This window comes from Aquila chrysaetos, chromosome 3 (assembly GCF_900496995.4).
Source record: "Aquila chrysaetos chrysaetos chromosome 3, bAquChr1.4, whole genome shotgun sequence".
Classification (NCBI taxonomy): Eukaryota; Metazoa; Chordata; class Aves; order Accipitriformes; family Accipitridae; genus Aquila; species Aquila chrysaetos.
This window is the reverse complement of record NC_044006.1, coordinates 24,220,682-24,246,729: the sequence shown is the minus strand read 5'-3', so window position 1 is coordinate 24,246,729 and position 26,048 is coordinate 24,220,682. Positions and strand designations below refer to the sequence as shown.

The window sequence follows — 26,048 nt, the reverse complement described above, 5'->3', positions numbered from 1 at the left end:
TCTCCAGGGAGCCCTCATCAAATCAGACTTCTCATGACCCTAGACTGGAGAGGTGGGCCAAATGTGACACATCTAAAATTCAATCTCACATCTTCTTAAGGTTGGGCTGTCTCATGGTAAGTCAGTACGACTGAGGAACATTACAAAACATGTGAACTTGGCAATCGCAGGCTGGAGAAAAGCCAGGAGGAATTGCCAACAGCACCACATCTTACGTGATGTTCTTCCTTTTCTAACTCTCGCAGTTCTCCTTTGCACTTCTTTGCACAGTTTTACTACACTTTCTATTTTTTTAAAGGTCTGGTAGGTCTTTTTGAGGGTGTGCACATTTGGATGTTTTGCTGCACACTGCTAAGTGGTCTTGGACTAGAATAAGGTCAGACATTCCTGTCATAGTGTCTTAGGCATTATACTAGAAAAGGGCGGGGAAACATGAAACAGGAAAGTGAAGGGTTGTGAAAAATGTTAGATGAAAATCAATAGCTAGAAAGTTCAAGCAGGTTCAAACACATTTTAGAATTAGCTAGGGAAATGTTACCAAACATGAAAAGTGGTACATCAGTGCAACATCTGATTAGGAGATCTGTTCTACGAACAGCAATAGTTTCCTTATTCCATCCTTTTCAGGATGGAAATCAACTTTGCACTGATTTAATGGCACAAGATTGGGCTAGATATTTTGGCATATATATTCACATTACTACACACAGCACCAGGAAATCCAGGTGACATCAAACCTGAATGTTCCTTGGTGCTTTTGCAGTGGTATTTGCAGCTAACAACATCTTAGCACATGAAAACTAGCTGATCTGGTTATGAGTAGATTGCAAAATTCTTTTACCAATTTTACTTTGAGTCAGAACTCTTGAAACTGAGGAAATAGTGCATCTGCTACCTGCTTTATTCCAGGGAGAATATTACATCTGCAGAAGAAAGCAGATTGTCATTGACAAGTTTCTACCTAAAAAAACCCATGTAACGGAAAAAATGGCAGTGCCAGCTCCTTAATAGTATCCTACTAGTACAGTACTGCTATCCAGAACTGTTTCAGTGCATAGAAATGCAAAAATTTTTGAACATTGCTTAGTGTCTCCTTAGATTCTTTCCATCACATATAAGAGTAGCATAAAATCCTGTGGATCTGCAACATTAAAAATAAAATTTCATGTTTAGAGAGGAGGCACAATTCTTCTGAGAGCTCTGCTGTGTATGAGTACTTGGGGTGATGCTGGGTATGTTTGTGTCTCTATTCTGGTAGTTCATACAATAAAAGGGGCAAAATAGCTACTTGTATTATTCCTTTTTGCAGCCACATTAGACGAGAAAGAGCCTTCTGAAAGGAAAAGTGTCCTAAGAATCCGCAATCTTGATCTGTGAGAGACTGACTGTGCTTGAGCAGAGGATCGGGGGTTTGAATGTACCCTTCTGGATTCTTAAATACCAGTCTTTCAAACTCAGCAGTAGAAAGCGAGGAGGAGGAGGAAGAAACTCTGCAGTGAGTCCAGCAAAACCTACTTTTTTACTTATTTGATTAAGGCTTCACATATCATTTGGACTAAATTTTGCTATTACACACACACACAGAGCATGATTTCAGTGGGAGCTGGACAAAACAATAATAGAAACCAAAGAGTTTGGCCCTTCTCTTGTAACCCAGAGAAAATCCTTGTCTACTGCTGAAAACATTGCTGCATTAATGATGCAAGACTCTTATTGGGACCTCTTAGGTTCACACTTGCCAAATTTCATGATGGCATTGGAAGGAATTGTGCATGGCTGGGGCTTATCTGGTGCGTATCACTTTGAATGACATAGCAACCTGAGAAGGGGCATGATCTTTGAAAAATTACAGTGCTTTTGACCATCTTGTCTTTTTGAAATTTGAAATTCAGCAAGGCAAATAAAACAGTTATTGAAAAATAAGAATTTAGGGACGTTATCCCTTATTCCTTATTATTTCTTCTGACTAACAAGATTGCAGATATGATCCAAATGTGTTTTTTAAAACTAGGGAGTCCTTGAATACTGTCTTTACCTAAAAGCAGTCTTTGCTTGGTTTTGGTCTTTTTTACACAACTGTTCACAGAACAAAGTGATCAGGGAAAATTGTTTGCTCTTTCACACATGCCCAATTTCAATCAGAAAAAAAGCTGCCAGAAAAGCTGCCAGTTATGAAATGATCATTCCCTGAAATCTAGAGGCCTAAAAAAGTGCAGGGGACTCCCCACAGATAGGTTATATCCGTGAAGGCAGCTCCTTGGTGCTGTAAGTCCCGTGCAGTCTGGACTGGACCGGGGCCCTCTCTTTGACCAGTCAGTTGTGTCTCTTCCCTGCAGCCAGGAAACTTGGCTCCTGGCTGCCAATTTCTGTGCTGTCTAAGCTGCAGTGATACAGCTCATTGGGAAAGTGTCAGTGTGTGAGAGCTGGCCAGAAAACATTTCCATCTTCCCTTCTCAAAATACCAATTAAAAAAGAACATATATTTAACTTCTGTTTCTTCTCCCTTCCATTTTCATCTGAAACATCAACAGGTAGGATGATGGCAAATGTCACTGAACATCTTAAACTTTTATCCAAGTTCCAAAATTCTGGCCACAGGGAGAAGACATCTGACCTGAGATGCTGGCCCATGTTTCTTGTCAGTCATTGAAGTGCCTACACAGTACAAAGAAACCACAGAAATACACAAACAGAGGTCTTTTTGTTTCTAAATACCTAGAAGTCTTCTGAGAAGTAAAACAATATGATAATTGAGCTGCAGGGCATTTCTCAGCCATTGAGGAATAAAACCTAGAAATGTTAATTACACTATGATAAATGAAAGAAGTATGTTCTATACTATGTAGCTAATGGCAAAAATATTTTGGCACTGAGGTTAGAAAAGTTTTTGAAATTTTTAGGAAGCATAAAAAAATGCAATTATATCTTCAGAAGGAAAGGAAGAACTAAGAAAACATATTTTTTATTACTGTAGAAAATACAGTCTTTGACAATACCTAGGCTGTGTTTTTCCTGGTTTCAGGTACTCTTGTGTTTAACTCTTTAAATTTGCTTTACAGTAATATTACCTCAACATAAATGTTATTTTTTCACTGTGAATTTTTATTGGGATTTTGAGAACAAATCCTTCTCAGCAGGAAAGTGGAGGCAGGACTTATTTTGCTGAAGAGATCCAGGGCGCCTCTCAATTCCATCAGATGTATTTTACGTGATACCGGCTCAAAAATCAGCAAAAACATCCTTTCTTTATCCTAATCTAGGCTTGCGAGTCATTAGACAGACTTCCAGGAGCCAAGACAAAAAGGTGCAGGCAACAGGTTTATTCAAAGAAAACATTTCGAAAATGGCAGAAAATAATGAAGTATGGAAAAAGAGGTGGACCCTGTGTGCTACATGCCATTTTGTGGTGTTTACATTTAGCAGCCAGCGCTGGGGGCACAGAGCTGGGGGTCCCACACCTCCGGCGGTGATACAGCCTATCAGGCTGCTGTGATGACAACATATTCAAGTGATGGGCCCCTACGAGTGACCGGTACGGGGGGCACCCAGAGGCGTTGCTCTGCTGGTTTTGAAGGCATCACCCCCAAAGGCTGCTTTGGGCAGCCGCAGCAGCTCCAGGCTGAGCCCCTGGGAGCGTCCCACAGCAAAGCAACAGGACCCTGAGCTGAGGGGCTTCTTTATCCGGGAGCTGGAGCAAAGGGGGAACGGTGACAGTGGCTGAGGTGATTCCTTCTTTGCAGTGTGAAGTAATCCCATGCCTGTCCCCTTGGCCACCTCCCGGAGGGGTGTCCCACACCTGTCCCAGGGATGCAGGCGTTCAGGTATGGATCAGCTTCCACAAGGCAGAGCATATTGGGGGGTGAGGCAGAAGCAATGCTTTCAACAGAGGAGAAAATAAGTACTAGAGGAAGCACTCTGCTTGCTGAAATGTATTAAAAGAGCTCTAAAACTTGATCCAAAATCAATCTGTGACAAGCCGGTAGGGTCACCATCTTAGAAAAGCACCGGTGCTCTTAGGAAACTAACGTCGCCTCTTGCTGTGCCGTAGTCCGCAGCGTATGCCAAAAGGAGGCACAGCTACACTGGCCCTCCCAGGAGGACGCTGCACACGTGGGACAGCCTGGGGGCCACGTCAGCGCTAAGGCCGACTGCTCGCACCAGGAGGCGGCGGCGCGGGTGGGCTCACAGGAACCCGGCGCTGTCGGAGCAGCCGGAGAGCTGGGTGGGCCCTGAAAATGACTGCCCAGCCCCCGCACCTCCCGCGGGGCTGGAGAGGACACGGACACAGGACTGAAGCAGGCCTTTAAGGTGGGCCTTGAACGTCACTCCGGCAAAGGCGTAGATCACGGGGTTCAGGCAGCAGTGGATGAAGGAGATGGTTTCCGTCAGCTGCAGGGCCAGGGCTATCTGGTAGCTCGCCTTGCAGTCATTGATGATGTGCAGGCTCTGCAGGGAGTCTAGGAACAGCACGATGTTGAAGGGAGTCCAGAAGAGGAAGAAAACAATGACAATGATGAAAATCATCTTGATCGCCTTGATCTTGTTCCGATTTTTGCATTTTTGCAGGTTTTTCAGTATCTGGGCGTAGCAGCAAATGAGGATGCTAAGGGGAATCAAGAGGCCTAAGATATTGGCTGCAAACTGAGAAGTGACCTTCCAGGTATTGTCGCCTGGGGGGTACGTGGAGACGCACTGCACAGACTGCTCGATTTCCAACTGCTGGTTGAACATGATGTTAGGTACAGAAGCCAAGCCAGCCACCAGCCACAGGATTAAACTGATAATTATGCCACAAGAGGCTGTCCGTATCCTCGTGGCATAGACAGCATGGACGATTGCTATATACCTGTCTATGCTCATGAGTGTTATAAAGAAAATACTGCTATAAAAACCCGTGTAATAAATGCCAGCCATTATCTTGCACATGGCGTTGCCAAAAACCCACTGGTCTGAAGCGTAGTGGGCTTGGAAAGGGAGAGGCACAACGAAAAGGAGATCAGAGGCTGCGAGGTTCAGCAGGCAGATGTCGGTCATTGTCGTCAGCCTTTTCCTGGTCAGGAGAACCCAAAGGACCAAGGAGTTTCCCAGAAGGCAGAAGACAAACACAAGGCAGTAAAGAATCGGCAGAAAGAGGGATTTAAACCTGCGAAAGCTGTTTCCTTCATTGCACGGAGCAGCGTTTTCATCATATCCATAGTCATATTCTGTTGTGCCACGGAACTGGCTTGTGGGATTCATCTCAGATACCTGTGCAGGAAAGAGCAAGGGATAAATGGCTGGCTGTCCTGGCATGGGACTCCCAGGGTGGCTTCTGCCTCTCTGTGCTACATAGAGCCCGTGGGTCAGCCTCCAGGCAGAGAGAGACTGCAAAACGCAATCTCAGTCTCACAGGCTGGACAAGAGCAGCTGTGCTACCCAAAGCCGGCACTTGCAGCCCGCCAATCGTTCCTATACATACGTAAGTATGAGCACTGGGACGAGCACTCCGTTCCCCCAATGCTGCCTCAGTGCCAGTGAGTTAGCACCTTGTCATTACAGTGACGGGGAAAAATTCGTGCCCTGAATAGTCATAATGGTGCAAAATGGTACAAAACCTGCATCTGATCTAAGAATCTGGATTTTCTTGTGCTCCCTGGGGTGAGGAAGCTTTTTGCCTGTAGCATAAAGACCCTTATAAAAGTGTCTCAACCGAAGAAGCCATCACCCAGCAGCATAGCCACACTTTTGGCTGAGCTGATCAGGGCTAGCTACTGGCATGGGATAAGCTAGTTTTCCATGGATGGGTGCAGGATCGCATACAAAAAACCTCTGCAGCAGCAAGGAGCTCGCAGGACTACACAGCAGCACCTGCAGTGCTAAGCTCTGGGCTGCTGCAGTGAGGATGCCACTGACCTCCGGGTTAGCTGGTGAGCAGCTTGGCTGTGCCTGTTGCTAAAACAGAGCAGTTTATTGCTCCTGCCTGTTCTGCCCAACATCAGTTTCCTAGTTTAGAGAAAACCAAAGCAATTTGGGGGTATGTTTCCTCTCTGTCATTTCTGAAGGATTGCAATGAAGACAGCTCTAAGTATAACCTGCTCTCCAAAAGTGAGTCAGTGCTGTAGCCACCTTTTTTTTTTGTTGTTTTTTTTCAGATATCACCTCATGACCCTATAAAACGGGATCTGGTTTGCCAAGTGTTCACATTTAAGAAGTAGTGGTTCTTTCAAAAGACACTATTTCAAAGGAGTTTGCCTTGTCACTGCTAAGACATTTGCATGTTTATTGTGCACTGCACCTATGTTACACTTGCATACAGGTTGATCACCTCTTGAAAGAGCTTCAGAGACACAGACTTTCCAGGAGGGAAGAATCATGTGTAATAATCATTGATATTAAGCTGTAGCAATAATATGAATGACAGTGATTAATTCATTAAAAGTAGAGGACATGCTCTCCTGAGTTAAAAATTGCTGCTGGGGTATACGAAAAGAGAGAGAACAGTGAAAATTTTTGTATTGACGAGGAAGGAATCAGAACTCAGTCCTTTTAGCCTGGCTGTGCCACCTTGTGCAGGGAAACAGGAGGATCTGTATGCATAGCACAGAGAGGTGCCGGAGCCAGTGTTCATCCTCTGCTCCAGGTATGGATGCTGCTCATGCCTCACTGACCTGCCTCAGCTTTTCTTGGGGCACCAGGACTGCTTCCACCAAAGTCAATTGGCATGTGCAATGCCGAGAAACCTGTTACAACTACAGCACTCAACCCGACAGAGTTTCTTGTTCAGAAATAACAAGTAATGAGAGAAAAGCAGTGCTGCAATATATGTTGATAGTGTAATTCTTTCCTATACTGAGTTTTCAGCTGTAGGTAGGACTTCTGCGTTATTAATTTCAACTTTGTTTTCATGCATGAACCCCTAAATATCAAAATGTTGAGTCACTAGATAATGGCTGTTCATGCAGCAACAGATATATGTAGAAAATATTTCCTGCTAATTCTTTTGATGTTGTGACCCTGACACACTGTGACTTTAAGCATTGCAGCAATGGGTTGCTTTTCTTAATTGCCTGTCACGGACCCCTTAAAAGCAGTCCATAGATTCAACAATCAAAAGTAACAAAAAATTAAAAAATAATGAATAGTGTGTTATAGATATTTAGATATCTATAGATATTTATATAGATATATAAATACATAGATAGATACAGATACACAGATAAAGATTTATAGATAATGGTGCATCTGATTTTGGCAAAATTCAGAAGTGTTTTTCCTGGTCTGAACAGACACTGGAGATGCTCCACTTCAGACTTTGAGACCGCCTTTTCACCATTAATACCTTTGACAGCTTCCAACCAGGGCACAGCATTTTCCATTTTCTCCTCACTCCGCATCAGTTGGCAAAACAGTCAAACTGAAAAAGCAGTTCTCCAGAAGGTATCGAGAGAGAGATAACTGCTGCAGGTTCCTTTCCCCTGGTTGCCAAAGTTAGCCCATTACTTTTAAGAGTAGCACATTAAATGTGGATGGACTTTACCTTTGACAGCAAGAAGCCTCTACTTCCTCAGTTGGCCCTGGTCCCCTTCTCCTTCTACTGTGTCCTTGTCCTCTCTCTCGGGCTCGGGAGTGTCCAGGAGGTTTACTCCATCACTTGTGGAGATGGCTGAGATTTGGTGATATGCAGGTGTCAAATGGGCCACTGCCAGTTACAGAATAGGTTTTGAGGCAAAGAGAAGATTTTGTAGCTGTGGTAAACAGGAAAGGAGGTGAGACAGCTTACAAACACGTTCTGTGAAACAAAAATCAAATACAGCTCTTTTTGAAGACAGTAAAGGTAGCACATGAACAGGTGTTGCAAGACCCCCCTTCTTCACAGCCACCCTTGATTTAAGTGAAAAATTTAAAAGGTCAGATGTCTCCGTCACAGAACACACCCTAATAAATTTGCAACTTTTTACAGAAGCTGATATATAATTTCAAAGTTGCATTATTTTAGTTTTTCATTTCCTTAGCTAATACCAACTCGTATACCACAGTCTGATTATGTCTCTCCCCATTGGTAGTGTATTAACTCTCTCAGCAAAACGCTACTGTACCACAGCTACTGATACCTCTTTTGCAATCATTTTTTAAGCAGCTTTTATTCAAGTGGAGATATTTCAGAGTTTCTTTGCTACCTCGGGGTTTTTTTTAAGTATATTTTAGTGCATTTAGGATACATGGTCAAGGACAAATTACTGAACCAAGAATAAGCTTGAAATTTTTTATTTTATTCAATAACTTTAAATTATTTTTGGTTTGTGTAATACTGTAAACTGGTGCTTTATAAGTCAGCCAAACGGTATGTTTTCATCCATTAATCTCAACAAGCACCATTTTCCTGATTTATAGGAGCACAGAGAATGCAAGAGATTTGCCCGAGCCCCAAACAAGTATGTGGCAGATCCAAAGCATGACTGTTATTAAAGTTACTAACCTGCTCCTTGGTAGCAGCTAGCAGCTCCAATCCAAAGTAGCTTTCCAGCTTGCTGGCTGTTGCATAAACAAATAGTGAAAGAGAGTCCCAAAGAAGAGAAGAGCTAAATACTGCAGGCAGACAAAAAAAAAAAAAAAGTGAGAAAACAGGCTGGGGAAAAAAAGAAGGAACCCAATGAAGGACCTGTGCTAATGAAGGAGCACAGTCAGAAAGAAAAGACCTGTCCCCTGAGGTATTCAAAATGCTACCAATGACCACAGCATCACCCTGCCTCCAAGTACCCAGTTGGTCTTGCTACATAAGAGGGACCAGCTCCTCTTTTTTTGGCTTTTTTTTTCAGAATTAACTTTTGAATATTATTGAAATAGAAATTTATTTTATTCTATTCTCTATTTATTAATTATATGATTAATAATGTCAGTTGTATGTCCTGCTGTTACAGACATACAGTACAACATAATGTAACTCCATTTTATTTACTGTTTTGTTTAGAAATCAATAAGGTCAGCTTTCATTATTTCTTCTTATGATCAAAACATCAATCAAAGATGCTCCCTTTTCCATTTTGCACTAGTTTGGCTGATAAGTTATTAACACATGTAAAAAAATTAATCAACAGTTTGACATGAAACCAATAAAAGAATGAAATATATCTGCATTTTAAAATGTTTATATGTATTCTAAAATGAAAAAAAAGATTTTTTTTTTCTTGAGTTATTTTCTGTTGTGTGTATTATGATTTTGCAAAAAGATTTCAGTTCATTCAAAATGTATATTTTTTTAGCTGGGAAGTCTTCCAGGTACGTATTTTCACCAGCCGCAATCCTGCATGGCTAGGCAAAGTGAGGCACGAAGCTGGAAGAGTGCAGCAGGGAAACGTCGGAGGAAACGCTGCGTGCATTGGAGAAAGCTGAAGCAAGCAAGAAGATGCAGAGCACCTTAAAGGCAAGGAAAAGAGCTTGGATTCAAGTGAAAAAAAGAGAAGATACAAGTGAGCAGGCCTGGTGACTGCTATGGTTGGAGGATGGATAGCTGCTGTACTTTGGACAGACCAGAGAGGACTGCGCTGGGCGTACAGGTAACAGCCTGGTAATAAGGAGAGGGAGGAAAAAATTGTGGCGATGCCAGTGTTTTGGAGGGAAACAGCAGAATTACAGAGCCTGATGTAACATTTCCAAGAGCAGCTTTGCTATGTTTTGAGAAGTGACATATGCGTTCGGGTCCCTGGCTCTGCCTGGCTTTCAGAAAGGTTCACAAAATGCCTGCGCTGCTACTGGGATGGTCAGTGTTCCTGACACACAGCTTTTCTCAACAGAGGAAGAAAATTCATTAAAGGCAACGAAAGATGTGATTTGTCAAAGCCAGTGAAAGGAAGGGAACAGTGACGGGTTGAGGAGATGATAAATACGGCTTTGGAAAGGTGCTGTCCCTGGCTGGCAGGTATGAGGGTGGATGGGAGGAGTGGCCCACAGCACCGGGGTGCACTTGGGAACTGTTGCCTAATAATAATATAATGATAATTAGGATGATGAAAACTAATGGGAGACGCCTGGGTTGGGGGACAGGGAAGAACTGCAGGCAGATTTTATTCTTCTCCCCACGCTGAGCCCTACTCGCTCTCCTAGAGGTAATTCAAGGGGAGCGTGGGCAGACAGAGCACTGCTGGGCTGGAGGGTGGTAGAGAGAAATAACCACCGGTGTATTCACAGATGTGGGGTGCTGAAAGCTGTAGGTATGCTAAACTTCCCTTGAAAGCTAAGAGGAGGATATCTGGCAGGGGGAGGAGGGGAGGTACACATTTCTGATTTTCTCCACCGTCAGCTATGAGCCAGGCTGTAACAAGCTGTATCATTCCCAATGCTTTTTTCAGTCTGTGAGTAGCATTCACCTCATCCTGAGTTACACAAGGGCCACGCAGGCAAACAGGGATTTTTCTACTGAGCCAACAAACAGCCCTTTGAAGTTCATCTGAAGAGGATAACAAAGCCAAAAATGTGGTAAACCAGCAAGAGGCGGTAAAAAATGAACACAGAAGTTAAAGGTCACCTGCACTCGAAAGTGCTGAACTCAAGCGGAAAGAGGTGCAGAGAGGCTGCAAGGTGGCAGGAGGAGCAGTGCGAGAGAGCTGGGCTCAACCTGGTAAAGCAAAGTCGTGGAAGGGATACATTTGCTAGTACAGACAACCCAGCGAGGAAATGGCCAGGGGAAAAGGAGGGTTGTGTCGCCTTACAGAAAGCACAGGCATATGAGAGCGGTATTTACAGGTTGTGCCTTGGGCTGAAGGGAGTTTGCTAGCGGGGTGCTGGGGCTGCGGAGCAGCCTTCCTGTGGGAGGAGAGCAAGCCAGCTGGTGTAACATGGTCCTTGGTTAAGTGTGCGAAGGGGATGCCTGACCTGGGGGCTCTCATAGCCGGGGACAGGACAGCAGGCACCAGGCAGTCCCTTGTGGGGCCTCGGGGGTGCTGCCAAGGTGCTGGGTGGGAGCTGGAGGGCAGGGAGGTCTCAGATGTGTTTGCTTAGAACCCATCAGAAATCCACCCTAGAGCTCCCTTCTCCAGCAGCCCTGGCTGCTGCCTTGCAGCATCCTTCCAGTTGAGTTTTAGCTTGACACTAATACCAGTGCTAGCAACATCTCCTCATACTCTCGTGAGCTTTCCTGTGAGAAAGAAAAACCTTACAGCAAAACAGAGACAACTGACTGTTGGTATCTGTGGTGCTCCAGCCTATGGCCAATTTAGGTTTGGGTGCAAGAGCCATGTCACGTGCCAGGCTCCGTCCACCCTGCCAGGACTGTGAGCTGCAGGAGGGAAGAGCTGTATGGCATTACCACCTTGGTCAAACTGCCTGTGCACAGGCATCTCAGTCACCACTCAGGTTAAAAAACACAGGGAAAATGTCACTGTAGGAGGAGCCTTCTGGTTTGTCTTATGTTTTGATGGTGGTTGTCATGGTCAGCCTGCAACAGCCGCAGTGGCCCCAGGCAGCGGGCGGGTGCTGGGGAGTCGCACATCACGAGACGGTGCACCACGCCGTTCATGCTTCCCCTTTAGCTGCGCCTGCTGCCATCGCCACCGCAGCGGTTCTTCTATTTCCATTCTGAAGTTACAGTTTCTGCTGGTTTATCTTCTGTCAGAAAAATTGGTTCAGTGGGGAAAAAAAACATGCAATGCTTCATACAGCTGAAGACACTGTCAGCCTAAAAGTGACCAGCACATCAGAGTAACACAGGTTTCCACTCCCGCAAACTACTCTGAGCCCCAAGGTCAGGGAAGTGATGCTCCACTGAAGCCCCATGTTAAATGGAAAGGCTGTGGCAAATGCCACAACCAAAATGAATCTTGCTGTGAGGCAAACGGTGTGGCCATGTCTGCAGCTCCTACAGCCAGACATATTCACTGGCTCCAGGAGATGACCCGTGCACGGTAGCTCAGCCTCTGACATTAGTCCCAGAGGGTTTTCTTATCCTGTGCTACCACTGCAGCTCCTCAGCCTGGGGGTGACAGCCAGCTTAGCTGCTGCAAAACTGCTATGCCTGCTCTTGTAGGAACCTCTCCTTCCTCCTATGGAGGTCTAGATGAGTTGAGTTTGAACACAGAAAGGAAACTGTGGTTGCAACAGAAGACACCACCAGCAAGAACTTGCTTTGGCCTTAGGAGCACCAGCTGTGAGCCCTGGTATTGCTCTGGCTGTTTGGTAAGGCACATGGGAGGCACCTTTCTGACACCACAGCACAGGCTCTGGTGTTGGTGTAGCAGCTGTTAGGAAAAGATGGGAATAAAAGCAGAATAAGATACCCTACCTGGTAGGATATTTCCCAAGGAAAAAATAAGTATTTCCTGGATCTGCTCACTATCATAGCACCCAGCTGGAAAGTAGAGGGCAAGTTTGCCTCGATGTGATGCTCTGCTTCCACCCATCTCAAAGCAATGGTAACCAGCCGAGTCATGCACTCTTATCTGAGAAGAGTACTTTCCTCTGCCTTTGCTGGACAGCAAAATAAGAGCAGCTTCTTAGTCAAAAAAAGGCCTTTTCCTCTCAAATCAGCTCTCACTTTACATGTCAGAGGGTCATATTAGAAGAGGAGGGAAGAGGTGACTTAGTTCAGCAGAGGAAACAAAGCCAGGATTAATTGCAACAGGGGGTATGTGATGTTCAGAGATGCTGGGTTGCTCAGCTAAAATGGCTTGTAAAATACCAGCAGTCGTCACTGTTGATGGGAAGAACAACAACGGCAGCTCAGCTTTGCAGGAGAAGGTAGAGGCGGGGGGTCGGGGTGAGCATACCCTCCACAGCATGGGAGCAGTGTGGCAGGAAGCACCTTGATGAACCTCCCACCCCAAATTCATCCTCCTGGCTATCTCTCTGACCCAACAACCCTCTCCCATGTGTCTGCTGCCGGCATGGACCAGCAAGTGCCCTTCCCCAGCCGTAGCACCCTCAGTGAATCCCTTGCATGCCTCTCCCTCAGGGCAGCGGGTACGGGCAAGGGGTACACCGAGCCCTGGGTGCCTAGGGCTGGTGGTCACCTGGGAGGTACAGAAGGAAACCCCACACAGGAGCTGTCTTTTGAGGAACATTGCCTGTTTCAGTTATTGCCACAATGTTTGGGTCTATTAGCATCAGCTGTCAACACACCATCTTAGTAGGGCCACATCATCTTAATCAAAATTGTTTAATCAGACCATTGCCAGTGTAGAGGTACAAATACACCATGTGGCAGAATGGTTCGTTTCCCTTTCTTAATGGGGATGACATATTTGTACACCTGTGTACAAAGAGGTGGGTGGGAATTTGTGACCGGGTGAGATTTTGAGTGATCGGGTTTTTTGTCATCAAAAAGGTATATTTAGGTTGACTAAAATATCTCTGAAAGTGCCAAGTTGTTTGGGGGGGGGGGATTCCCCCCCTCCAAATTAGAGAAAAAAAAATGAGGAAGAGTCACAATACTTTATTCTGACAAGTTCCAGACAAAACACTGCCATTTTTCCTTTTTAAATGTGTCATTTTCAAATATACCTTTTTTTTAATAAATAACCTCTTCTTCTAACCCTTCTTCCTCAAAAACAGGCAGACTTCAAAGCTTAAAAAAATTTCCAGTAGAACTAAGATGTGTCTGTTTTGCTGATAGCAGACAGAAATTTTTATTTTTCTTTTCAGCTTGGTCAGCAAAAATATTGACACCCTCCACCAAAGTGGAGTAGTATTACTGTAACAGTGCTTGTGTATGCAGACATGTACAAGTGTGCGTACGAAAAACCTATTTGGCATTGCTCTGGCTCTCTCCTGCAGCAGATGGTCAGTGGAGAAAGAAAGGCTGTGAGCCAGAGAGTCCTCCAAAAACTTGCTGAGTTTGTACAGGAGAAGCAGCTGGAGGTGCTTGGTGAGGTCTGGATCAGCTCACTCTGCTCCATGCTCTGCTTTTCACTGCCGGCACCAAAGCCATACGGATTATGGCTTTGACAGCTGCGGCCTTGCACAATCGCTTAGTTTCACCAAAGCAGAAATCAGTGCGTTGCAAAACTCCCAGCAGGGCAACTCATTCATAACAACATCATCAGTGAGTGGAATTTTCTCACTCATGCTTTACGACAGTAATCATGGGGCAGAAAGAAGTAAAATACATCTCTTGTATATGGAGTGTTTGAGAATAAGACTATTCTCCATCTGTCCCTTATCTGATGCTTTTTTTCTCACCCTAAAACACTTAGGTTTTTAAGCCTTTGCTGTCCCATGCCTTCAGTACACAAGTGCACGGGCACCTCTCAGATAAGCATCTGACACTCCTTCGCCTAAGGGTGGAGAACAGAGAAGGATGCAAGCAAGAGTGAGTTAGAACAGAGAAATCACAGAAAAGAGGGCTGGATGGGACATGGGGAGATCATGTAGTCCATCCCCTGTCTTGAAGGCAGGGGCAGTGTCCCCCTGTGATTCTTGCCATGCGGTTGTTCAGCCTGCTCCTACAGCCCCTGCTTTCCCCTCAGCTCCTTCGCCAGACTCACTCCCCAGAAATTTGTCTTAATACTTAACCTAAAACTCTCCTGGTATGATTTGAGTCAGTTATTTATCTTTTCCATGGAGGAACAATTCCTACTTTCTTCTAGTTGCCTTAAAATATTCTAAGATCGTGTTTCCCTTTGATCTTAATAGCTCATATTCCATCATCTTTTTCCTTTTAGGTCATGTTTTCTAAAATGTTAATTGTAGCCACTGTTCTTCTTTGGCACCTGTCCAGTTTTCCTTAATCTTTTTTGCATCACAGTGCCCAAAACTAGACATAGAGCCCCAGCTGTGGCCTCACCGCTGGCAAAGCAGACTGGAGGAGTCACCTGCCTGGGGTGGCTGTCTTCTTTTGTGGTCACGTAGCACTGGTGATTCATGCTTCTCTTGTGCTGGATGCTGGCCCCCAGATCCTTTTCTCCAGAAGCGCTGCCTTCCCCATCCTGTGTTTGTGGTCTCGGCTAACCCTGCCCGTGTGCAGAAGCCAGCACTCGTCCTTAATGAACTGCAGCCCAGGCTTTTTAGTCTGTCAGGGTCCATTGGAGCAGCCATTCTGTCCCCCACTACATCTGCACCCCCTCCCAAGGTGGTGGCATGTGTCAAAATAGTAGAACCATGCACCAGCCCTTCATCCAGAGTAGTAACGTGCACGCTGGCTTGTGCCAGGGCAGAGCGCAGCCCTGGCTGCAGGACCCTTCTGGGCAGCTCTCCCATCTCTCCTGTCCAGCAGCAACCGCTCAGGAGTTTGACCACTTGTGCACCCACGTAAAGGTGGTTTGATACGCTCAGAAAGCTCGCTAGCCCCAAGGTACAGGATACCACTGCTTTGCCCAGTTGTCACGAGGCTGTAACTGAGGCTGATTTGACACAGCTGCTCCTTGACAGATCTGTATCGGCTCTTATGCTTTTTATTTTCTTGCAGGCTGCTTATTCCTTCTCATGCTTTCCAGCAACTGTAATTACACTGACTGGCACGCAATTCCCTCTCTGGCGTAAGCTGATGTTTCCTCACCAGAGTATCCTGTGCTGGCTGGCTGCCCAGTGCTTGCCGCCAGAGCTTGGCATTGGCCATACTGGTTCGGAGCAAAGGGCCACCAGAGCCAGCGCCCTGCCCCAGCAGCACACAGTCCCAGGTGCCCCGCTCTGCAGAGGGGGCAACCTCGCTGCCCGGCCAGGCAGCCAGCACCAAAAACCACCGCGCGCCTTCCTCCCGAGGCTCGGGGCTTTCTTCTCAGGGCTCGCTGACCCGTCAGGTGTGAAGTCTGTGAGCTCCAGCACAGAAACCGGGCAGGATTCCTGCCACTGCAGCCATACCGCCTAACCCTGTGCAACGCATTTTGGCTCTGTGGAATGCAGATAAACCACGTGGGGCTGAGGTGTGGGTGAGGGCACTCAATTAGTTGCTCAGTTAAATGGCTAGACTGGTTCCTGGCGGGGTTTGGGCTTGGCCCTGTTCACACTTTCTGCCCTCCGGGAGCCACGGCATGCAGTACAGACCACCAGACTTGCTCCTGGGTGCAAGGCCGGTGCCCGGCCGTGGCCACGGTACCCCTGCAAGCGCTCAGGCCACACTGCCATGGCTGCACCGCTTCTGCCTCCCAGCTGGCCTCAGGCTGCACCGGCACCGGGGGCTGCGAGGAACCGGGGGGGGGGCTGCGTGGAACCAGGGAGGGCTGCGTGGTGGGAAATTCCCTGTGTGACCACTGGCACCCACGACTGCCTCTTGAGCCCAGCTCAGCTCTCGCCGCAGGAGCCTCCTGTGGAAGCCGCTCTGGAGGCTTATCAGATTTTAAAAGGAAAAAAGGGTTTTGACATTCGAAACCACGCTCTTAAAACAGGGAAGCCTGTGTGGTTTAAGACCAGGATGGTGACTCGGGGACCTTGGATCCAAACTGGCACCCTGCCACTGGCAGCGGGTCCCCTCGGAGGGGTCGCGTGCCTTTAGCGACGTGCCCCAGGGCAGGCGGCTCTCGGCACAAGAGCATCTCGCAGTGAAATCTGGGCAACGGTCCCATCCCGCTGGCACTTCCCATCTAGACGGCAGTGGCTACGATCTCAAAGCAGATGTCTGCACAGTGTTGTCCTGTCTTTCGCATTTTCCCCCAAGGCTCTGCTCTCGCCTGGGGTGTGAAAAGAGGCTTTGCTGGGGTGACACACAACTCCCGCAGTGCTGTGGTCCAAGAGAAGGTGTGAGGAGAGCTCAGCAACGCTGCTGATAAATCTCTCTCTGAGCCACTGGTAAACAGGAAGCTGCTGAACAGCTTTATTCTTTTTCTCGTTTTTTTAGGTTCCTTTCGTCTGTTTTTTGTAGCTATTCTTTTTGCTTACTTCATCTCAGGAAACAGATTTTTCTGCCACCTCTTGCAGGAAATATGCAAGATACAAAAAGTGTTGAAAACCTCATGGTTAGCTCAACCCGCTGCACAAGAGGTGGTGGTGAGTCAAAGGGCCTGGCAATGAAGGCATGGCAACGAGGGCATGGCAACTGCACTGGCATAAGCTGGAAGCCCACAGGTCAAAGTCACAGTGGTGAAAGTAAGGCTAAAAGGATTTGACCATGCAGAATAGAGACAGACTTTTGTGCTATGATTAGATGTTGCAACCCAGGGGCTTTTCACCGGTATCAGAAAATGCTTTCAAACCTTTCTGATCTGGAGAGCCAGGGGCATAGCTCTCTTTCCAGAGCTGCAGCACAAGGCTCTTGGGGAACTCATTTTCGACAGCAAAGACTCAGCAGGGAGCCTGCTGTCCACACCGGGCACATCCACCACCCACGCCATGCCACGGCAAACAAGCGCAGCCACGCTGAGCCCACCTGCCAGAGCTTGCTGGGGGAGAGGGACGGCCACGCGCGCGCTCAGCACCTTAGCGTGGACCCAGCGAGTCGTCTGGACACGTCAGGGGCAAGCAGGACAGACAGTGCTGCTACTTAGCAGGTACCCTAGGCTTGCCCTAGGCTGCAGGCAGCAGCGCAGGTACAAAACCTGCAGGCATCAATGCTCGCCGTGTTTAAACTCTCTCCTGATCTTGCATGGCGCTGCTTGAGAAAACGAGCAGATAATGAAGCCCCTGCTGCTTACAAGGAGACATGCCAAGGTTTGCCAGCAGTAATGCTGGCAGGATAGGGTGAAGCCGTGGGCAGCGGGGCGGGGGACAGGCATTCCTCCCACCACAGCCTGGGGCCGCAAGCGTGGCTTCAGCTGCCGCATGGCTGACCTCGCACTGACAGGAAGGAGTTTGCTTTACGCATCAGCCCTTCATACCTGCTCTCCGCCTTAGCAGCGAGAAGGATCCCTTAGGCTAGCCAGGGTAAAGCAGAGCTTGCACTCCCACTGCCTACACTGTCCTCCTCTCCTGTGGGCTGGGAATGGACATGCACAGCTCAATGAAGGTAAGAGATACAGCCCCAAATGTTCTGAAAAATACCAGATCCAGCGAGAAGTTGGGTTAAAGAAAAGGAGGAGTGTCTTTCCAGTATGTAGATGCACGGGGAAGGTTTTCTTCTCATTACCAAACTGCAGTTTCATGTTTTTCTGGTGTACTGAAAGTACCAGAGGGGCTCTTGTGGGTTTCAAATGAGTGGGACAAAACTGATAAACTTTTGCCACTGCATAGGTAAAATCTGTATTTCCTTTTACAACACACAGAATTTCTTTTGCTGACTCTTTTCTTATACACTCTAATAATTCCAAGAACCATCAATATTTCCTACCTCCCCTCTTATAAGTTTGTAGGCAGAAGAGTAAAAAAGTCAGAAGTTTCGTTAACCTTTTGAAATCGCTAGGTGTGAATGTGTCTTTCTAGCCAGGACCAAACAGAAGACCAGCTTTTATAGACAAGAATAATAGCAATGTGCCTGCATTTCTTGGACAGAACAAAGGACATCTGAGAAATCCTGAAGTCAAGAGCTGAGCCACAATGCTTTAGGTAATCTTTGAAGAAAAAGCAAGCTTTTGAATTAATCTCAAATAGTATTGAAAAATGAATGGTTTAGGTGTTTGTTCTTCTTTTGCCCCAAATGCTGATCTGCTTCCTTCATCTTTATTCTGTCAAATACATGCAAAGCCAGTAATTCCAAAACTCTAAATTCAGTAATTCTGAAAACCCTTCCCGGTGTGAGCTTTCCTTAAGGAAGAGTCCAGAGCGCAGGCGGGAGCAGTCAGCACTGGGAAACCTTCACACCTTACTTTGCCAAGGATAATTGTCGTAAGTTAGGACAAATAAGGCTTTTCTTTTTGATTACTTAAGACTTTTAACAGTAAAATGGGTCTGAAGATGGAACAGAACAACCCTCATTTATTCTTACTATATCTCATTCCAGTTTTGGAAAATTAAAAACAGAAAGTTAGACCAGAAAGCCTCCACTGTAGTGCAATAAAATAGATCCACAGCCCAAGGCAGCAAAGTGAAATCACATTGTAAAAAAAAGATGCACAATGTTTTGGGGTTTTCGTTGCCTTTTGAAATGTGAATAGGTATTGAGATAAGATATGAACCAGCAGCTGACCACATATACCACAGGAGGTTAACGTTTAATGTACTTCCCAGTAAGGCATTCTATTCAACAATACAAGTGTGCTCCCAACATGATTTCATTTATCTTCTCGGTGTTAAGCTTTGCATAAAACACATCTTTTTACTACCCCATTGCTCAGGTAGAGGAAGCGACTGCACAGAGAAATTACACATTTGCCTCCAGGCTCTCTAGAAACCTGCGACAAAAAAGGGTCATTAAATCACTTGCTGTGTTAAAAATTCAGCCCTGGGAATCATCTACAAGCCTTACATCCAGACATGCTTTTAATACAAAGTTGGGGTTTGGTATATCTTAGGTCTAGGGTCCTAAACTATGGTCTGAGGGTGCTGGTGGCCAACAAGATCATGCAAGTGGCCTTTAGGTGTTACAGAACCATGTCAGAAGTAGCATTCATCACCTGTCATCAAAATGCTGATCCCAAGGGTGCTTGGTAGTCCTCCAAGAAACTCTTCAGGAAATAAATTCATGTAGGCTTTTGGGTATGCATGCAACCAATGAAAAGCTAACTGATGAACCTGGAAAGGACTCGGAGAGGCTGGTCTAGCAAAACATAGTCAAAACTACAGTTCACACAACTCCTGTTACAGCACATCTCTGCCGTCCCGAACCACGCATTACAAGGAGCACAACAGAGAGGTCTGCCTGCTGTGTCTGACAATCAATCTAATGCAAAAAGAAAAGGCATCCGATCATCCAGTAAACAAAAAGTTTTCAGCGGTGTCAGCAAAGTGGCCGGCTCACTGTGTGGTGACGCAGTGGCATGGTGCAGAGCTGAGCCACAGGCAGGGGGAAAGAGAAGTGGCTGGGCTGGCAGCCACTGCCCACCGCTGCCCGCCGCTGCCCTGACATCCCGCTCCTGCTGCATGCCCGCAGTGCAGTGCATGGGGTGCCAAAAGGACTGGCGAGGGAATTGCTGCACATGGAGAGAAAATCATGCTCTCATAAAAGGCAGCCAGCTCTGCTGGCAGGCAGGGATACCAGGGGTTATACAGAGGTCTCGCCTTTCATTTGAAGCGTTTTCAGAGAACCAGCCAGGTGAGAAAGGATCAGCCCTTTGGCCATCACCAAAGTGTGAACATGCAGCGCCTGAGCTGAAAACATCCTCTATGCTGTTCCCTCCCTAGCGTGCCCATGTTTCAAATCCTTTCTCATCTCTGGCGCAGGTGCTAGTGACAGGATTACCAAAGGTGAGCAGTGCCGCAGGGCTGACAGATGCACCAGGTCACTGTCACCCAGAGCCATGGGTACAAAAATACAGGGATCAGCCGGGGGGGGGGAAGGAGCGACCAACTTTCAGCACAGCCGCTTCCAAGACAGTGCAAATACAGCTGTGGGAGGAGAAGACATGCAGTGGTAATTGGGCTTCACGGAGTCTAAAAAGCAACAGGTGAGCATGAGAAGGAAAAGGACAGGCTGACCTAAAGACAAAATACAGCCACCGGTCAGTCCCCTTGTAGTAAAGTGCCAGGGTTTGGGCAAGTTTTCCTCAATGCTGGGTAGGTAAAACAAATTCCCACGCCTGCGAGCACTACCTACCTCCCAGCTCAGCTCTGCTTCAGCCTCCTCCTCCTCCTCCTCCTCGGCCGGCGGCACACGCTTTGGCAGGAGCGGTGCAGGAGCCCAGGACAGAGCAGCTTTCAGTGGCGTGGGGCAGCAGCTGCTGGCTCCTGGGGCTGCCGGGATGCACAGATGGTGGGAGCTGGAGGCTGGCGTGGGGACAGCACGGGTTGCTTTTGGGCATCGAGGCTCCCCCCCTCACCGAATAGTCAGATATAGTCCAGTTTTCTGGAAAGAGTGCCTCTGTATGTTTCAATATATGAGGGCCGTTGTCTCCCTGACTGCTGCAGCTGTCAGCCAGCTTCTCTGCCTCTAATTGCGAGATGGGGTGCTAAAGTGCCCATGGATTTCATGTTACACCATTAAAATGGGTAAAATGCTCTATGCTGGAGCAATGCAGGAAGCACAGTGTGGATTCCCCAGTCCGGACAGCTACATGTTAGGTGTTTCTTCCCCTTGCACAGCCTCTTGCCCTGTGCCCCATCTACCCCCTTTGGGGACCCCTTCCATCTCCGCTGAAGGTGTCCCCCCTCAGGCTCTGCCTCACTGGCCAGAGCACCCCCCCAGCCATGAGAGAGGCACATCTAAGTCTTGCTCTCACCCAGGCCTCAGACGTTGGTCCTCCTCTCCCTGGAAGCCAGCACCAACCCCCAGCACGCCAAAATGCCTGGAGGCAGGGGCTGCCGTGGGATGGCAGGGACCAGCACAGGACATCAGGGGGAGCCACGAGGAGAGGATGGCAAGGGGAGTCCAGGCTCACCAAGAAGAGCAGCAGGAGGAGGGATACAGACAGCCTGTGCTGACGGCACCGGTCCTGGAGCTCACCAGCCCACAGCAAAACGCAGCCGAGAGGTGCCTCTGCTGCCTGCAGCCCTCCAGCGTGGGACGTCTCTGTGGCGCAGGGTGACAGTCCAGTGAGTGCAGCCGTTCCCCTGCCAGCCCCTCACGGGTGGGAAGAGGGGGCTTCGTGTGCGTACAGCTGCTCTGCTGCCTTCATTAGCACGGGTTCAGCAGAGGACTCAAAGGGACCTTAGCTCCTCTTTTCTGTCATCCAGTGTAGCATGTCAACCACAAATTGCAGACAACAGGCAAAGAGCTGAGACGAACAGTGAACCTGGGTAAAGAAAGTGAAGCAGCAGGAGCAGAAGCTCGGGGAGTGGTGGAGATCCAGGGAGGCCAGGACAGGGTGGGATGGGCAGCACGGCACCGAGAGGGAAACGGAAAGCAGGTGATGAGGATGAACATCTTGCATGGGCCTTAGCCTTGGCCATGCTTGAGCTGATCTTTCTTTTTTTTGTGCCCTGAGGTGCTCCAGTGCCTCTTCCTCATCTGCTGCACTGCACTGACCCCAGGAACCAAGCTCTGCTGCCAGTGCCGCCAGCTGGGCATGGAGCTGGTCTTCTGCGACTAGCTAATGCTTAACTTTACCTGCTGTAAACCAAGAGCAGGATCTGGCCCCAGAGCATCCGGTTCCCCTTTGTGCAAAGCCTATTTGACTACGTGCCCCCGCTTCCACTTTTGGCATTGCAGCTGCGTAGCTCTCTGGCTCTACAGAGCTGGTGGCAGGACTCCCGCACACCTTCTGCTCTGCTACCAGCTCTTGTCAGCTCCTTCTCACACACCCTGGAATTGCTACTCCATGTCCCTCCAGAAAAGAGAAGTCTTCCAAAACATGCATGCTTTTTCCCATTGCCCTGTAGCTCTCCAAAGCTATGTAGGCAAAGTACTGTGAAGATCAGACCTGCCCATGAGTGGTGCCCAGCAGGAGACAAGGGACCTCAGCTAGGTTATGGTAGCTAAGGGTGTAATCAATCCTGGGAGCAAGCCAAACTCCTCCTGTATGCCTTGGCCCATGGTCTTTGTCTCCCGTCCTTGCATCTCACTCTCAGCCATTCATTCTGCAGTCATATTTTTGTGGCACCCTTAAGACATACTCGTTTCTCCAAGAAAACATTAAAAAAAAAGCCAAGGTATCTCAGGAAGAGATGAATTAAGGATGTCTTTGCAAGGCCTTTGCCTTCGGGGGACATTTTCAGCTCACACCCCTATCCAGGATCCAGCTGCAGTCCCAAGGAACAGCAGGACATGGGGGGCTCCAGCCCTGACCCCATTTCCAGTGGCTCAAATTAACTGAGGAGGAAGAGATGGGACAGCGTGCAAATTAGCCAGATTTGGAGCCAGCATCTGTCCTGAGGTCCTGACCCCAAAACCCACCCTATTGAATTACCCTGAATGTTCACCATGAGGCATTAGACCCCGACTGTCGTCACAGGGCTGTTTGTGTTGCAGCACACAGCACAACAAGGAGCAGAGGTTACAAAACAGCTCGTGGGAAGGAAAGGGCCAGAGCTAAGTGTGGAAGGGAAGCCCTGGGAAGAGGAAGATGTGTTAAGGCCCAGATCATTCCTGCCCAGATTGTCCGTGCCTGGTTTTATTTTTGTAAAATTAAGAATATGTATTTTTGATCATCATGATGGCTCCAATCCCACAGCAGGACTCCAGTTCGCTCCTGTGTATTTCTCCTCCCTTTTCATTTTTTCCCTTGCAGCTCAGCAGGATAGAGACCCAGAGGGTCAAATTCGGCTGCTCCACTGACCAGAGCGGGGCTGCTGCACAAAGCACCAGGTGAAATGCTCCAGAGATCTTTCTTTCTGGCCTCATGTCATCTTCCCACCCCTGCTGCAGATCATTTACACCAACTTAGTCTGATGTGAGCAGAGGGCTCTTTGGGTGACTGTATTCCTGAGACAAAGCTGCCAAGTGGAAACAGCGGATTTGGAAGTCAGCATGCGGATGTGTTTTATTTACCCCAAAGGTGAGGGACTGACAGCCTCACTGATCTGATCCTTCTCCTTAACCCACATGCAGAACTGATTGCAACCCCAAGGGCTTTTAAAGGGCAGGTGATTCATACCTGAGGTTTCAACTTTGAGTTTCTCATTGGGAAACAGTGATTTGCTGAGGACAGCTTTTATTTTCCAATCCTCAACTCCTGCCAGCAGAGATTAAGGTGTCCCTTCTGTCCCGTGCTCCCCAGCACTGCCGTTTTGGACTGGCATGAGACCCTCCATAGGGTCACATTGCTCAATGGTGCACAAGCACCCTCTGCAGTCCTGGTCTGAGAGGTCAGGGCAAACTCCCAGACATCACCCAGAGCCTCAGTGGGACCAGCCAGGCTTCCACGACCCACCCTCCCCCAAAAAAGCCAACCCACCCCATAGGGACCCACCCTAAAGGACAGGGGCAGGTCGGGTGTGGGAGCTCTGGGTGCAGCCGGCCCCGTCCTCCATCACCAGCCCCACGTGCACAGCCTCACACATCCCCGGAGGGGCGAGGGAAGAGACCCCACTGCAGGCACTGGGCATGTTTCAGCCGAGCGTCCCCGCACTCCGCTGCGGGACAGCCTGCCCCATCGCCTGGGCAGTCACCGACGGCCAGAGGCAAGAAACCTCCACTGCCAAAAACTTGGCAAGAAAGATGAAAACAGGGCTCCCAAATCTGATTACATCCTCGCTTTATTTAACTGCCCAGGCAGAAAAGGAGAGCAAAAAGGGATAAGTGAAATAGGGTTTGACAACAACACATTGCTACAATTACAGTGACACTGTGTCAGGTCCTCATGGTGTCCCCTAAACAGGGCATGAGTCCTTTCTGCCATCTTTGGCACCTGGGGAAAATGGACGGGGGAGGAAAATGGGGAAACAGTAATATTTCAGCTAATTCTGATGCTTGGTTTCATGATGACTTCACTAAAAGTGCAGGAAGCAAACAAAAATGTACCCGCTCCAGGAACACGTGGTGACAATTTGACTCAGTTTCTAGAAAAGATGAGTAGAGCATTTTGTCTTCAAGCCAGCTTAAAAGCAGGTTTTAGAGAAACCTCTATACAAATGGTTACACTGAATCTGATCTAAATGTGATTTATATTAATTTAGCTTACCTTGATGGGAGGAAGGCATGAAGCCGGTATATACATACGTATGTAGCCAGACTTAAACCAAGATTTCACTTGCATGGTTTTGTGGTGCTTTAACTAGATCAGCTGGTAATTACCACCCATTTTGTTTATGGTCAAAGCTTCGTAACTTTTTTTTGCAGCAGTTCAAATTCCTGCATCCAACCCCCTGTGCCAAAGCAACAAAGCGGGGTGCTCAGTGATGGCTGGCAAAGCTGGGCACTAATTTTACACCTTTTCCTCACCCATTTAAGCTGTGCCACCTGACCTTTGCACAGCTGTATCGGAGATGTGAGCACGTATTTCATCCCACCGTGGGGTGGAGAGCCTGCCCAAGGGTCGCCCACGACCACCCTGGAACGTATGATGCTCCATCCATTCTCCTCTGACAGGGCGTGAAAGCCCCCAAGAGCCCAACGGGCTAAAACCCCACCGAGAAACTTTGAACGAGAGCTGCAGAGGCTTCTTGGGGGGGTGCTTTCTTCAAGGTGTAGCTTTATTTTTGGCTGCTGCCATTTTAGGAGTTTTTCAGGCTTGCCCACTCTCTGCCACAGCTATACTGGGATTGAGAAGTCTGGTTTTAACTAGGAGAGGTCCCTGCTTCCCCAGGCTCAAACCTTTCTCAGCCCCGAAGTGGAAATATACTCAAAACTTTAACAAACATGTTTTCTCCGAAGTGTTCCTTTGCCATTCGAGGTAGAAAGATATTAATAAAATCAACCTACATGCAGGAAAACCACTTCCCATCTCAATTAGTCATATTTCATTTGCCAGATATCAGAAGATCTCCACGCTCAGCTGCAGAGCACTTCAGGAAAACCAGAAGAGTCAAACCTGCCATGTACTGTGGACGCAGGCAGAATTTTTCCCCTCCTTTTGGCCTGTATTTAAATTTCTGAACTTTCTTCACATATCATAAGGACGTATATACAAGCCAGGGTGCAAACTTTGTCATTTTTCCTCTGCCATCATTAAAAACAAATAGACGTTGCTCTTTCAGCAAAAAAAAGGAAAATTATACCCTGTTGCTCAGATACCTACAGGTACAGTCTCATAAAATCCTAGATGAAGAATTGAAACAAAAATACCTAAATTTCAAATAGTGCTTTCTCTGCATTACAAATTGAGATCTGAGACTTGGTTTTGTAACCAGAGGATCACAGAAAACAAGACTTCATCAGTTCATCTAAGCTCTCCTCCACTTGAGCTCCAGTTGACTGCAGCAGGGCTATTTACGTGTTATCTCAGAAATCTTGCTGCAGCCGAGGGGACTGCCCTTAAGTGGTAGATAAAAAGCCTTAACAACTGCAGCTCTGACAAAATCCTTTCATCCCTTTTTGCCAGCTTCTGCACCCTTCCATCACCTGCCTCATGGGGATATTTAAGAACAACTGTCATTACTGTTAATGAGCACCATGGATGCACCTGGGTGGAAGCCAAGGGCAAAGTATCAAGGGTGTCTCTGAGAAAGAGAACGTTGAAACCTAAGTATCATGTTATCACATTAGGTGGTTTTTATCAGATAAAGTGTGAAAGTGGCTGTTGGTG

At 47.5% G+C, this 26,048-nt stretch overlaps 1 protein-coding gene across 1 annotated transcript; it reads right to left on the bottom strand.

Moving 5' to 3' along the window:
- Positions 1-3,017: 3,017 nt before the first annotated feature.
- LOC115339927 (C-C chemokine receptor type 8-like) lies at positions 3,018-21,033 on the bottom strand. The gene is made up of 4 exons (XM_030010568.2): positions 20,525-21,033; positions 8,456-8,565; positions 7,517-7,724; positions 3,018-5,247 (listed from the first exon to the last, which is right to left on the bottom strand). Exon 4 carries the CDS (start codon positions 5,236-5,238, stop codon positions 4,183-4,185), a length of 1,056 nt encoding a protein of 351 aa, XP_029866428.1. The 5' UTR covers positions 5,239-5,247; positions 7,517-7,724; positions 8,456-8,565; positions 20,525-21,033; the 3' UTR covers positions 3,018-4,182.
- Between the last annotated feature and the right edge of the window lie 5,015 nt (positions 21,034-26,048).